The 15768-nt window shown below is 41.3% G+C and overlaps 1 protein-coding gene across 2 annotated transcripts in view; it reads right to left on the bottom strand.

Annotated features, from left to right (window-relative positions):
* CD5 (CD5 molecule) overlaps nt 1-15352 on the bottom strand; it is a 33329-nt gene extending 17977 nt beyond the window's left edge. For both annotated transcript variants that reach the window (XM_042439214.1, XM_042439223.1), the window contains exon 1: nt 15223-15352. In XM_042439214.1, the coding sequence (XP_042295148.1) occupies nt 15223-15295 (73 nt within the window). In that variant the 5' untranslated portion in view covers nt 15296-15352. The remainder of the gene's footprint in view (nt 1-15222) is intronic.
* Between the last annotated feature and the right edge of the window lie 416 nt (nt 15353-15768).

Here is a 15768-nt window from a genome sequence, read left to right as displayed (position 1 = left end):
TTGGGTGCCCTTGGGCAAGTCACACTCTTTCACTCTCAAAAAATAGCAATGGCAGCCCCCCTCTGAAGAAACTTGCCAAGAAAACCTGGTGACAGGTTCACTTTAGGGTTGTCATACATTGGAAATGACTTGAAGGCACACAACAACAAATGCGAGTATACACAAATATGTAAGAAAGAGATGAAGAGTGGGACTAAGTGCATGTGTGTGAAAGAGAGACAGAATTGGTGTGGGAAACTGTGTGTGAATGAATGTATCTGAGGAAGGTATGCAAAACTCGGGGTCATAATGTGTTCCAAATCCAAAAATGATCTCAGATTTGCTCCATCACATACACTTCCCCCCCACTACTTTCCTTTATGTTTCATTGTTGTAATATGTAACTTGAAATGATTCTACAAAGAGCAAGGAAAGGGATACAGTCTTTTCGTAGACTTTTCAAAACCCTTTAATATGCTGAAATGTAAAAAGCCGTTCAAAAGCACTAAAAGAAATTGCTCCGGAGCATCAGCATCCTTACTTAATCAAAGCTGGGTAATAACTGAATTGATAAAAACATCAAATTTGTGAAGGAACTGTGCATGACACAATATTTTTATTGTGCTTTTCAAATTCTGCACCCAAACCTACATTACAACCAGTTGCAATACTGAAAAAAGGTTTTCTTTTCTTTGCAGGCTGTGTTAGCAGAATGGTTGCAGTTTATTCAATTTTTCTTGCTCTGAAAAAATAATTTGCTTGAGAGGAATTCTGACAGGGAAGAGACAGAATTCGTAATTAGTGATGTAGGTTAAAAGCTCAGGTTAGATTTCTGCTCATGTCAGTGGAGCTGTCCTGATTTGTACCAAGGGAATCTTCTCTTAGTTCCCAGTAGGCAGATGTGACAATTAGACCTGCATTGCAGTGACACCTCTCCCTGCTTTTGTGTTTTTCTTTTCCATCAGCTTAAAAGACAAAAAACATATGCAGTCATCCAAGCAAACACGGCACCACATGGAGGGGAAAAAAGAGGAAGCTCAAGATGCTCTACCTCTGTAAAGTATAAATGCAGCAAACATATTTGTTAGTGCATCCATCACATAGGTACACCTTTCAGATAACTTTCAGATAATTGGCAAGCATACAGGTGAGCTGACAAAAATCTTCAGCTGCTTGAATAAATCCACTGCCCCAAGAAAAGTCTCGAGCCGATGCCAAATCTATCATCGACTTCCAGAGACATTCTGAATGCAAGACACGTATTCTGCCTCATTCCAAAATCAACTATTATCTGGTTTCAACAAACCCTGCTCATGATGGTCCTCACCTTCCTCCCATCAGGCCAACCATTGCCAGCATCATCTTTATGCTCTCAGCCAAAAGCAACAAGGGGGGCAGTAATGGTTATAAGGGCTTGATCTGCTCAGATCCTGTTCAAATTAGATTCGAGGGCTCTGTGCGTATTGTGTTGTTTGCCTTCAAGTAGTTTCTGACATGGTGATCCTATCAAAGGTTTTCTTGGCAAGTTTCTTCAGAGGGGGTTTGCCATCACCATCCTCTGAGGCTGACAGATTGTGACTTGCCCAAGGTCACCTAGTGAATTTTTCATGGCCAAATGGAGATTCACAGAAGTAAAACAAAGCCACGGATGGTACAATCTATAGTGTTATAGATGGAAAAAAGGATGTAGTAACAGAAATACCGAGAGACAGTGTGGTTTAACCGTTGGACTAGAACTCCTGGAGATCAGTGTTCAAATCTCTACTTGGTCATGAAAACTAATTGAATGACACTGGTGAAGTCACCTTTTCTGAACAAATTTTGTCAAGAAAACCCCATGATAGCTTGGCCTTTGGAGTAACATTAGTCAGAAACAACAACACAAACAGAATTAAAAGCGAAAAGCATGTTCCTGTGTTCCTTTTAATCTGAAGACTGACACAGCCTTACATGCAAGTGGTCCCTAGGACACAGGACGTTTTACTTTAGCTCCAAGGGGCCTTTACATTCCTCAAGCAAGGCAGACAAAGAAATATTCCCCTAAGGAGGGTATTATACTAGCAGGACTGGCATTCTTGAAGTTACAGTGATACTTCTAGACTGGGAGGAGATGCTGTGCCCTCCTTCTTCTCCACTAGTGTGAGAGAGGGAAAAGATTCCTATTCTCAGAGAGATGTGTCACTGTCAGAGGCTGGCACAGTTAGGCAATCATGTTTATAGTTAGACTATCATATATATCTCTTTGTTGTCGTGTTGTGTGCCTTCCAGTCATTTCCGACTTATGGCAGCCCTAAGGTGAGTCTATCATGGGTTTTTCTTGGCACAACTTGTTCAGAGAAGGTTTTCCATTGCCTTTCCTCTGAAGCTGAGAGAGTGTGACTTGCCCAAGGTCACCCAGTGGGTTACATGGTTGAGCAGGAATCGAACCCTGGTCTCCAGAGTTGAACTCCAACACACAAACCACTATGCCACACTGACTCTCCTCTCTTATATCTCTACCTTGTAACAAATTACTGTTCAGGCTTTTTAAGAACAGAAAAATTAGATAGAGTACAATAGAACTGGGATATACCTTACAGCAAGTTAATACCTGTAAATGTGTTTATATATTATAAAAATAGTATATGGAAGATGAGAAACTCAATAATTAAACACCTTGCCAATCCTCCACAAACCCAGTCCACTAGAGGGGCTCAGGACCCAATTAGACCAAAAGTGAAGTGCCGTTAATGTGCATGTTTTCATTATGTGAATAGGGGAACACAGATATGGTGAGGAAGGGAGCTTTAACTCTTTTTCTCCCTACCACAGTCCTGGCAAAAAGACATACTTCCAAAGCAGTTATCTCTCTCTCTCTCTCTCTCTCACACATACACGGTCCTGAGGCCCAGCTGCTATTTGCATTGCAAAAGAAGTGCATGTTAATTGCATTCACATAATTAATCTAGTTTTGGCCACAAGCATCCATGCTTGCCATTCTTGCCTCTAATGATTATAGATCAGAGTGTCTAATCAACTGGCATTTGCATTGCTTGTTAGTATCCTCTGACCACCCCACCCCATGTAAGGAGCTTAGAGTGGGAGCTTGGCTTCAAACAACCTTGTCAAATCTATTAGTTTTAATCTGAGAGACAATGGATCCCACAAGCTTCACAGGCAATGGGAAACCTCCTCTGAACAAATCTTGCCAAGAAAATCCCATATTAGGGTTGCTTTAGGATTGCCATAAGTTGGAGGTGACTTGAAGGCACACAGCACACATACACACACACGCACAGGTTTAAATTTTTGTGATATGTTTGGAACAGAGTGACACTAAAACGATGGCAGGGAAAAGCACCTGGAAAATAGCACATAATGAATGAAAATTACTGTTATCTAAGTAGCAGCATTTAGACTGGGGAAATTGCAGGAGGAAATGGATTTAAATGCTCCCTCTGAAATGATGCTGTTTTAATTAAAAAAAAAAAAGAATCAGAAGAACTGATTTTCCATCATCATATCCATTTTTGTCCTTGTCAGGGATCTGAAATTGTTTCTTTGCATCCAGACACACTGATATTTCTACTGTACCATATATTTGCCCTGCATCACACATTTATATAAACCTGACACGATTGCTGTGGCTACACCAGTGTCATTTTGTGGATTATCTCAGAAACTAGGTATTGTATAAACAACAAACCTTATCCTTTGAGTATCCATAGAGGAGTGCCCGAGGTGCTAAATTATTATGGGCAATAAACAAACAGGTGTTTCTTAAAGGCAAGTTTCACTGTGAGGGAAACTTGGCTTTAGTCACATTTTGAATTTGTTGTCTGCACAGAGAACTGTGATTACTGACAAGTTTTAAAATGTAATGAATGGAATATTCTGTTCCCTTAGTATCTTTATTTGGATGCCAACCCTTTACCATTTGGCAAAGGTAAATACAACATGTAAATTAATGTTTTAGCAACATCTTTTTTGAATTATTGTGAGCTGCTCTGAAACCCATTTTTGGGAGAAATGCAGAATATACATTGTCTTCTTTGACAAATACATCAACAATGTATAGATTCACTAAATTCATTCTTCTGTCACAAAGGGACAGAAGAAAACAACAGCAACAACAATAATCCAGAAATGTTGCCTCTTTCCACTGAATTTAGTGATATACTACCTTTCTCATAAAATGTTGAAAAAAATAATGTCTAAACAGTTATCATCTTCAAACTGAGGAAATCCATTTTATATGTCACCAAATTTAGTTTCAGAATATTAAAATGTTGAGAAGTTGAGTGCACAGTAGAAAAGCTGTGAGAACCAGTGCGGTGTAGTAGTTTGTGTGTTGGACAAGGACTCTGAAGAGCAGAGTTCAAATCACCACTCAGTCATGGAAACCCATTGGGTGACCTTGGGCAAGTCACACTCTCTCAGACTCAGAGGATGGCAATGGCAACCTCCCTCTGAAGAAACTTCCCAAGAAAACCTCGTGGTAGGTTTGCCTTAGGGTTGCCATAAGTTGGTAATGAATTGAAGGTACACAACAACAACTACAACAAAGGCTCTGAAGATGTAGCCATGTTCATCTGTAGACTAAGTTGTAGAATCAGTATGTAGAGAAATCTCGTAGCACCAAATGTGGTACAAGATCTCTCTACAACAAGAAAGGCTGTAAGACAAAATACATTGCCTTCCCAATCAAAAATGTATGAGTGCTAGCACTGAGTATCAGATTTGTACTGTATACAAAAAACTGTGGAGCACAAAGAGATAAACACCATTGCCAGTTACCGTCTCATCAGAAAATAGGTGTATTTTGATAAGTGGGAAGACTTTTTGGCCTTGGTGGAATGTCCTCCGTAGGGAAGTTTGCCTGTTGAACTGGTAATATTATGATCACACAAAGGCCTTTTAAAATCAACCAGGCAGTCTATACATATTGTTATTTTAAACAGTATATATGCTGTGTTTTTATCTTCTACTTTATTGCTTCCTTTCTTTTTCTTCATAAGGTTTGCATTATTGCTTCAAATTGTGGTTTTAATTTTCATCAGCTGTTTGTATTTCTTCAGGATATCAGGCAGGATAGAAACTTAAACACATAATGTAAAATATATAAATACGTAAAATTGGAGGAAGGGGTAATATATGAACTGGAACAAAATATGGACTGGAACTCCAAGTGGGTAAGTACAGCAGTTAATAAGACTCCGACACGCTCAGTTTGGAGACCTGGACTCCAAAATAATGTCTAAATTTGCATGGATAATATCTTGAATTTTTGCTTAGGATGTTTTTCTGAGAGATTTTTTAAGAACAGTGTTGGTCACATTTTACAAAACTATGGATCTTAATAATCTGACGGACATGTAACAGGAAGACAGATGGGCTGTCAGAATTATCAAGATATGCCGGCTAAAGGTCATCTTATTAGACCTGGGCTCTGTTTTACATTTTACAGATTTTACCCTTAGGATACTGGACAGGCCAGTTGTAACAAACATTCAGTGTCATGTGAGAAACATTTTTAATCATTCTTTCCCATTATTAAGAATCTTAATAGTAGCTCCAGGCTTCTATTATTTTGATCACGACTAAGGTGCAGATAGGAGATATGGGAATTTGACCTTTTCTTTGGTGCTATTTTCCCATTTATAACCTGCAACAAAATTCAAAGGCAAAACAGTAGCTCTTTCTTAGGGAAAAGCAACTTAATGAGGGAATTGAAAATCTATGTGCATATGTGTGCATAACCTTTCTCATGTCGACTACTACTTCTCCTCTCCAAATTGTGCATCAAACCAACACTGCTTTCCTCCATGGAATTACAAATGCATGCTCAGCAAATACAGACTTGGAACCATTTGGTAGAAAAGTAGTAGGGGTTGGATTTGGAGTGGAAAACCAGCAGAAAGAGTGAAAGAGTGTTTGAAGTCCAAATCCACATATCCCTCAGTGACTTTCCTGTAGCATAGCCAGCGTGGAGTTGTGGTTTAAGTGGACTATGATCTGGAGACCAGGGTTCAATTCCCCGCATGGTCATAAAACCCACCTGGTGATCTTGGGCAAGTTACATACTCTCTGCTTCAGAGGAAGACAAGACCAAACCACCTCTGAACAAATCTTGCCCAGATCACCCCATGATAGGTTCACTTTGGAGTTGCCATAAATTAAAAATGACTTGAAGGTACACAAGAACAATGACAACAGCAGAGGAATGTGGAAAATTTCTCTCAGAATGCTTTGGGCCTCTGCTTCAAAGAACCTCCTGCTAATATGGCCAATGGTAAGGGATCATGGGAACTGTAATCTAAAATATATTGAGAGTCTAAGATTTTCCATGTAGGCTGTGGGGAAAGAAAAAGAATTGCTGAGTTTTTGTATAACTTGTAGTTTTACCCTAAGGGATATATACGATATATATATATATATATATATATATATATATATATATATATCGTATATACTCAACTATAAGTGGAGAAATTTATGCCCCAAAATTGACCCTAACATTTGGGGTAGACTTATATAAGGGTCATTACACTAGTAGTGCTTAGAAGGGGTCCTGAAGCAAGCAAGCCTGATGCTCCAGTCTCTATTGAACACCAATTCCTTCCCCCTCCAGTCCGTTTTGCAAGCTTTTGCTTCATATTGGAAAAACTCTCCATTTAAAAATAAATAATAATAATAAATCGTTTATTTATAGCCCGCCTTTCCTTGAGATCAAGGCGAGTTACAACATCTTGGGAACAGCAAACGTTAAATATACACACTACAATGTACAATTCAAACATTAAAAACAAAAGTTAAAAACACAGATTAAAACCATACAAAGACTAGCCAAAGTGCAAGTGCTAAGGAGGGGGGAGAGGAAGCGTTACAACAATTGGGGGAAAGCTTGTTCGAAGAGAAAGGTTTTGAGTGTCTTCCTGAAAAGGTCGAGGGAGGGGGTCGAACGGAGCTCTACGGGAAGCGAGTTCCATAACTGCGGGGCTGGGATTGAAAACGCCCTTTGTGCAGTCCCAGAGTGTTTCGAGGGTGGAACCCTCAGAAGTTGCTTCCCGGCTGACCTGAGTGTGCGGGACGGATTGTATGGGGAGAGACGGTCCTCCAAGTACCCTGGGCCCAAGCCATTTAGGGCTTTATAGGTTATAACCAACACCTTGTTTTGCGCCCGGAAGCGAATAGGCAGCCAATGTAGATCTTGCAGAACAGGTGTTATATGGCTGGTCCTGGAACATCCAGTGACCAGCCTGGCTGCCATATTCTGCACTAATTGAAGCTTCCGGGTTTGGTACAAGGGTTGCCCCATGTAGAGTGTGTTACAGAAATCCAACCGAGAGGTCACCAGAGCATGTACCACTGTTTCAAGGTCCACCCAGGTAGGGTCGCAGCTGGCGTATCAGCCGAAGCTGATAATAGGTACTCCTGACTGTCGCGTCCACCTGAGATGTAAGATGGAGCGACGAGTCCAGGAGCACCCCCAAGCTGCGAACAGAGTCCTTCAGGGGAAGCGTGACCCCATTCAGGACAGGTGGACAAATCTCCATCCCTGGGCCCGGGGAACCTATCACAAGCACTTCCGTTTTCTCTGGATTCAGTCTGAGTCTGTTTTCCCTCATCCAGCCCATTACTGACTCCAGACAGGCATCTAGAGGAGAGATGCCATCCCTGGTCATTGCATCAGTCAGAGACACAGAGAAACATATTTGGGTGTCATCAGCGTACTGATAACTCCGCGCCCCGTGTCTCCGGATGATCTCTCCCAGCGGTTCATGTAAATGTTAAATAGCATAGGAGACAGAATGGCTCCTTGAGGGACACCAGATGTAAGGGCCCTCTTATCGGAGCACACGTCCCCCAGCTGCACCATCTGGAACCTCCCAGAGAGGTAGGAACGGAACCACTGGAGCGCAGTGCCTCCAATTCCCAACTCTCTCAGGCGTTCCAGAAGGATACCATGGTTAATGGTATCGAAAGCCGCTGAGATGTCCAAGAGCACTAATGGACACGCTACCCCTGTCCATGCCCAGACAGAGATCATCGACCAAGGCGACCATGGCAGACTCAACTCCATAGCTCGCCCGGAAGCCAGTTTGAAATGGGTCTAGAAAATCAGTATCATCCAAGACCGATTGAAGCTGAATGGCAAGCACCCTCTTGATCACCTTCCCCAGAAAAGGCAGCAGCGAGATAGGCCGATAATTGTTATGAATCAGGGGGTCTAGGGAGGGCTTTTTTATCAGCGGTTTTACAATGGCCAATTTTAAGCTGGATGGAAAATGCCCTTCCGTAAAGGATGAATTAATTATGCGACATAACATATTAGTTACGGTCGCACCCCCCTGAGCTGCTAGCCAAGAGGGACAGGGATCGAGAGAGCAGGTTGTCTTCCTAACACTTCTAAGGATCTTTTCCACTTCCTTGGTACACACAGACTCAAACTGATCCAGTACAACAGAGTCCACGGAAGCTCCGGAGACCTCTATTCTGGATCCTGTAGAAATACTGGCATCGAGATCAGCCCTTATCCGAGAGGTTTTATCCACGAAGAAGTTGTTAAATTCATCACAGCAGGCTTTGGATGGTTCCAGAATAGAGTTCAGGGAGGGAGGTAGCTGAGTAAGCTCCCTCACTACCCTGAACAGCTCTGCCGGACACTACTCCGTGGACGCAATATGCGCAGAAAAGAACGAGTTCTTTGCTGTGCTTATCGCCACTCCATAGACCTCCAAAAGAGAGTCCAGGAGTGCCTTGTCGGCTAAGTCCTGATGTCTCCACCATTTGCGCTCTAGTCGTCGCAGAACCCGCTTCCTCGCCCGGAGATCTTCCGTGTACTAGGGCTGTTTTTTGGAAGCAGGCCTGAAAGGACGCTTGGGAGCGATACTGTGTATAGCCCTGGAGAGATCAGTGTCCCAGATGTTAGTCAGAGCATCAACAGAATTGCTGTCAGTACCAACCATATACCCCTCTAGGGCTTCTTGGAACCTTTTGGGTTCCATCAGCCTTCGAGGGTGGACCATTCTAGTAGGTCTGCCACCCCCAGGGGGGAGCTGGGTGGATGCCTTGATTTTAGCCTCAACCAGGAAATGGTCTATCCATGACAGGGCAGAGATATTGGTTACCTCCGCCCACGGAGTCTCCATGTCCATGCAAAAGACCATATCGAGCGTATTACCGGCAGAAAGTCAAGAAACACTTGGTTCTTTCTCGACTTCATTTTACAAGCCTTTTCTTCCTATGGGAAAACCTCTCCACTTAAATTCACTTGCTTCTTTCTCTGGTACGTTTTGCAAGCCTTTGCTTCCAATGGAAGAATCTCTCCATTTAAATCCACTTGCTTCCTTTCTGAACTTGATGTTAAAACCTCTCCTCCAACACTTGGAAATTGGTTGGGAGCAGTCCAGAGAAGGAGAAGGAGGGATGGAAGTGGTATTTCCCCCTTTCTATCCTTCCGTATAGCCTCCTAAGTTTTACCCTAGACATAGAATCATAGAATCATAGAGTTGGAAGAGACCGCAAGGGCCATCCAGTCCAAACCCCTGCCATGCAGGAAATCCAAATCAAAGCATCCCCAACAGATGGGCATCCAGCCTCTGTTTAAAGACCTCCAAGGAAGGAGAATCCACTACACTCCGAGGAAGTGTGTTCCACTGTTGAACAGCCCTTACTGTCAGGAAGTTCCTCCTAATGTTGAGGTGGAATCTCTTTTCCTGTAGCTTGCATCCATTGTTCCAGGTCCTGTTCTCTGGAGCAGCAGAAAATAAGCTTGCTCCCTCCTCAATATGACATCCTTTCACATATTTAAACAGGGCTATCATATCACCTCTTAACCTTCTCTTCTCCAGGCTAAACATCCCCAGCTCCCTGAGTCGTTCCTCATAGGGCAAGGTTTCCAGACCTTTCACCATTTTAGTTGCCCTCCTTTGGACACGCTCCAGTTTCTCAATGTCCTTTTTGAATTGTGGTGCCCAGAACTGGACACAATATTCCAGGTGGGGCCTGACATATCCAAAGGTCATATCAAAATCCAGGATTTTGACCCTGGAACCTTCCCTTGACTTATACATGAGGTCGGCTTGGTATATACAGTGTGTGTGTGTGTGTGTGTGTGTGTGTGTATTTGATCGAGATGCCTGTGCTTAAGATAACAGCTATTATGGGCAAAATACATTTTTAAAATTATTTTTTATTTATGGGCAAATTCAGCTTTGACATACTGTATACACATACCTGCACACCCAAAGACACCCCACATATGCATGTTTTATTTCTGTAATGAGTTTCTTGTTTTTACATTGTATGCAGCCACCTCAGGTATTGTGCACAAAGCAGGTAAGAGATTTAGAAACAGATGCATAGTGAGCACTGCAGGAAATAACATTGATTGAATGTCACGAGTGGCCTGTGGCCCAACACAGACCCTTGCCATCATTTTGTGAACATTTTTCATGGGCTACTTTGCAATAATAATAATAATAATAATAATAATAATAATAATAATAATAATCCAGAGGCTTAGCACTGACCTGATTGTGTTCTGCACCAAAATGCTGCATTTTTCAAAAGAAAACACAGAATGGATAGGATGCTTGTAAACCATGCCATCCGCTCCCTAGCAACCTTCCCTTTAAAAAAAAAAAAAAAAAACTGTCTACACACACACATGAATGAGTGCACACACATAGGAGTTTATCAGACAAGGAAAATTAGAAGTATAAGCCAATGGCAATCCGAACGCAATCATGGAGTTTCATGTTATTGCGTGATAGACTACCACATGCAATTTTGGGCAAAGACAAACTATTTTCAGGCAATGGGAAGTCAGTTCGAATGCAATTTGAATTCATGTAAATTCGCTGAACTAGCGAATTCACATGAATGCGTTCTGGCCCCACTTTCTTTTCATTCGAAATTAAGAGAAATTTCTCCCGTGTGATAAACTCCATACACATAGCCTCCTTGAATTTTTTTTTAGCAACATTCATCTATTGATATTTTATATACAACAATTCTATGCATTTTAAAAACCAGTAAGATCATTCTTTCCCATACTGGGACCACATCAGCCCTGTGTACACAGTAACAACTGTCAGGAGCAGCAGTAGTAATGAGAATTTGTATATAATGCAAGGATATCTATAACAATGTGTCTGAACATGGAAATGTGGCAATGCTTGGTTCTCATTTATTTTTAATCATTTATTAGGCACTTTTGGGATGCAGAATGTTTTGCATTCTTTGTGTTATTCATAATCTTTTAACAGACTCCTGTAAATTTGTATTCCTGTTTTGCATTTGGGGAACTGAGTCTGAAAGAAAGAAGTTTGTCTGGTTCTGACCAGTGACATGATTACAACTTGACAAGGATACAACATGCTAGGTTTCTTAGATTTACACTTGTAGCTAAATCATGAAGGACAGTTATGTGAACACAGTTGTTTTTGCTGTATATAGTCATGACAAACACAACTGTGGTTCCTGTCATGCTACCCTATTATGATTCCACTTTAACTGCCATGGCTGCATTCTATGGCATTCTGGGGTTCATAGTTTTGGAAAGTACCAGAGGTACTCTCTGGCTGAGAATTTTAAATGCCCTTCCCTCAACTGCAAACCCCAGGATTTCATAGGATGGAACTATGGCAGTTAAAGTGGAATCATAGCACCATAACTGTATGGTGTGAGAGGGCCCAAGATTACAAACCCCAGTAAAAACAAAAGCCTGATTCTCTTTATTTTAAAATAAGCAAAGCCTTTGGATGTATAGATCATGAAAAACTAGGGAGTGATCTTAAAGAAGTAGATGTAATATTGCACTTGGTTGTCTTAATGCATAACCTGTACTCAGGACTGGAAGCTACAGTTGGAACTGAATAAGGAGAAACAGAATGGTTTCCAATCAGAAAGGGAATTAGACAAGGCTACATTCTATCACCCTATCTATTCAACTTGTATGCAGAAAATATCATACACAGAGCAGGTTTAGACACGGAGGGAGGAAGAGTGAAAATCGGAGGAAAGAGCATCAACAATCTAAGAAATGAAGACAACACTATACTACTAGCAGAAAAAAAGACTTGTAATAATTACTGAGAAAGTCAGAGAGGAAAGTGCTAAGGCAGGCTTGTTTTTGAACATTAAGACAACAAAATAATGACCACAGAGGAGCTATAGGAATTCAATACAGAAAATAAGAAAATTGAAATAGTTAAAGATTTCTTATACCTTGAATTAATCATGCATTAGAATGGGGACTGCAGTCAAGAAATAAGAAACTGGGATTGGGAAGAGCAACTATGAAAGAATTAGACGAGAGTTTAAAGTGTAAGGATATCAAGTTGATTACCAATGGCTAGGATCATCCAGGCCATCATATTTCCCATCACGATGTATGGATGTGAGCGCTGGATAGTGAAGAAAGCCGACAGGAAGAAAATCTACTTATTTGAGATGTGGTGCTAGAGAGGAGTGTTAAGGATACTATAGATGGCCAAAAAGGCAAACAAATGGTTCCAAGAACACATCAAGCCTGAACTCTCTCTGGAAGCCCAAATGACTAAATTGAGGTTGTCGTACTTTGATGACATCATGACAAGAGAAGACTCACAAGAAAAGACAATAGTGCTAGGAAAGGTGGACGGCAGTAGAAAGAGAGAAAGACCACATACCAGTTGAATGCACTCAATCAAGGAGACCATTGCCATGAGCTTGCAGAACCTGAGCAGGGCAGATGAGGACAGGGAAGCTTGGAGGCCTCTCATTCACAGAGTTGCCATGAATCAAGGCTGACTCAAGGGCAGTTAACAACAACAACAAATGATTTCTCTACTATTAAGCTTCATTGCATGGTCATTAAGGAAATCTAAGGAATCACTTTCCTTTTTGTCTGCCTGGAACTAGAAAATAACATTCTCTCTCTACCAGTGAATGAAAACAGCAGTGGGGGAAAATACATTTTTTACACATTTCTCTATTTACATCTTGGCATGGAGGGATATCTGTATGATAAATTATCATTAGATAATATTTTTAGAATATATTTACATTCTGCACATCTGAGAATATTGTGAGACAGTGCCCACTAACCTACTAGAGCTAAATAAACATTATGTAAAGTAAGGAAAAACATTTCAGTAGTTGTAACTCAGAGATGTCACATTATCTAGTAATGCAAATATAATACAGTAAGCTACCTTGGATACCATTTTGGGGAAGAAGGACATAATAGAAATCCAATAAATACATGAATGAATGAATAAATAGTAATTTAGAGTTCATTAGTACTGGTATGCTCAGAAGAGTTTAGAACTAGAAAAATATCTCCAGACAAAAAGTCCTCTGCCCTTAACCGCTTTGAATGACTGAAGGTGACCTGACTTCTCATTTTCTTATCTTGGTTTTCCAGTTGCAGCCTAGGATCACCTGTTCAACATTCAGGTAACATTTTTACACTATATATTCTGCTGGTGATGCATTGCCAGTCTTTTACAGACAGAGTTCACATTATCTGGTTAAATTAAAACATAACAAAGGAGTAAATAAGATAGGACAGTGGCCCAACACAGAAGACAGAGGAACTGTGGGTAGGGATCAAGTGCAGATTGAACTCCTCTTTTGGTCCAAGTGACTAGAAGGAGTTCCTCAGCATGTCTCTGCTCCAGCAACTATTTCCAGACCTTGGAAAAATTCTTTTTGGATTACAAATCCCAGAGCCCCCCAGCCAACATAGCTACTGCTGGCAAGGGATTCTGGGAGATGTAGACAATAAAGTAATATTTTGAGGTCAGGTTAATAAGGCTACACCTAACGACCCCAGTGTAGATGGATCTGTAACACCTGCATCAACTGTCTGCTTGTTTTCACTCAGGGATCTCTCTTGGATTGAGATTAATTTATTTGTTCTTGTTTGGGATCATGAGCATCTTTCAAAATTCTGTATTTTCTAGAAAACAGATTGATATATTTTGCCCTCGTGTGTGCATATGCCTTTAACTTGCTCATCGACATATGGCAACCCCATTCATTTCATAGGGTTTTCTTAGGACAGGACTACTTGGAGGTGGTTTTGCAAGTTTCTTCCTCTGAAATACAGTCTAAGGCACCTTGTATTCATTGGTGGGCTCCCATCCAAGTACTAAATAGGGCTGACCCTGCTTAGTTTCTAAAATCAAACTGGTTCTATTGCCTTTAGGGTATTTAGATGGATTTGCCTTTATAAGACAAGGAATTATGTCTGTGTCTAAAGACAGTAAACAATTGAAGCATTCAGTGCTGAGAAATACTAAAGTATATTTGGAGGACACATTGTCTACAGATATAAAATACTACTCAAGTTATGAATCTGACTTATGGCTGACAATATACACCACAGGAAGGCAGAGATATCTCAAAAAATGAGTTGCACTGGCCTACAGTGCCCTGAAAATTGTAGCTATTTGGTGTTATCTCAAATATTTAGCTAAATAAAATAAAATAAAATAAAATAATATAACAGTGTATTCAATAAAATAACTTGCTGCTTATAAACATATTAACCACAGAAATACAGTTTAAAACAAACATTGAATCCTAACAAGGAATAAAGAGCAGTAGTCCACATGCCAGTCTACAAAGGCTGTTAAAATTACAAGTAAATTGTGTCATTCCAGCAATCCTCAAGCTTTCCTAAAATTAAAAGGGTTCATGAAAAGTGTAAGGGAATTTCCCAGGGGCATGTCTTGAGGTAGGGAGGGTGTGTCCAAGAGAAGGTGCCCCCCATCAGAGAAAACCGAAAGCTCAGCTGCCCTCAGCAATACTCTCATCGACAAGGGAGCATGTAGCCGAGCCTGTTCAGAAAGTCTTAGCGCACAAGGGAGACCATCTGTGAGCATATTCTTTCAGAAATCATGGACCAGCACACATGTTCTGGCACCCACTGGAGTTCACCTAGCCAATCTAGACTTTTCACCAGATGAATCTCTGTTGACTTGTGGAGAGCACACACCCCTCCAGGGGGATGCAACATGTCTGAATGCACTCCAGAAGACAGAGAGCTGAATTGGGGTTATCCTAAAGGTTCAACATGCTTTACACATACTCTGTCTCCCAACAACCATTAGGGCCAGGACCCACAAATCTTGGGGGTGGAAGATGAAGGCTGAAACTGAAGGTGAGAAAGAGAGTGGCTTTCTAAAGGCCACCCACAGCACCTTGATATTACTGATATCTTGCTAAGATCCAAACCACTCCTTGGAAAAGCTTTTCAGTACTACTCACCCCACAGCCCCACCAACATCAGCGCAATCAAGGCCAGAAGATGTGTGACTCTCATGGGTACGATCCTCCTCATTTGAGCATATACAGGCAGCTCTTTTGGGTCCCTGCCCTGGTGCTTCTGCTACCTGTTGTGGGGAAAAGGAGAGGTCGGAGGAGGAAGCCAGTGTGCTTTTTTCTTTCCTCTCCTGATGTGGTTTTTTGGGTTTTTTTTCTTTTGCGTCATGTCTTGGTTACTTGGAGTGTGCTTTGTCAGTCTCTCTGTCCTTCAGGGTCTTAGATCTGATCATCCCACCAAACTCTCCCAGCAAAATGATGCACACCTTCAGGTAGATTTTTTTAAAAAATCCTTTGGCTGACAACTCCCAGAATCCCCAGCCTGGCCATGCTAGCTGGGGTTAAGGGAGTTGTAGTCCAAACGCTAATTTTTCCAGTGCTCTGCTACTTACCCACTAGACACACACACACACACGACTACAGTCTTTGCTGGAGCATTTCTCTCACACTGGAAACAGAATGTGAAAACCAACAAGAAACTGGAAACATCCA

Source organism: Sceloporus undulatus, chromosome 1, assembly GCF_019175285.1.
Source record: "Sceloporus undulatus isolate JIND9_A2432 ecotype Alabama chromosome 1, SceUnd_v1.1, whole genome shotgun sequence".
NCBI classification, from domain to species: domain Eukaryota; kingdom Metazoa; phylum Chordata; class Lepidosauria; order Squamata; family Phrynosomatidae; genus Sceloporus; species Sceloporus undulatus.
This window is presented reverse-complemented; position numbering and strand designations above follow the sequence as displayed.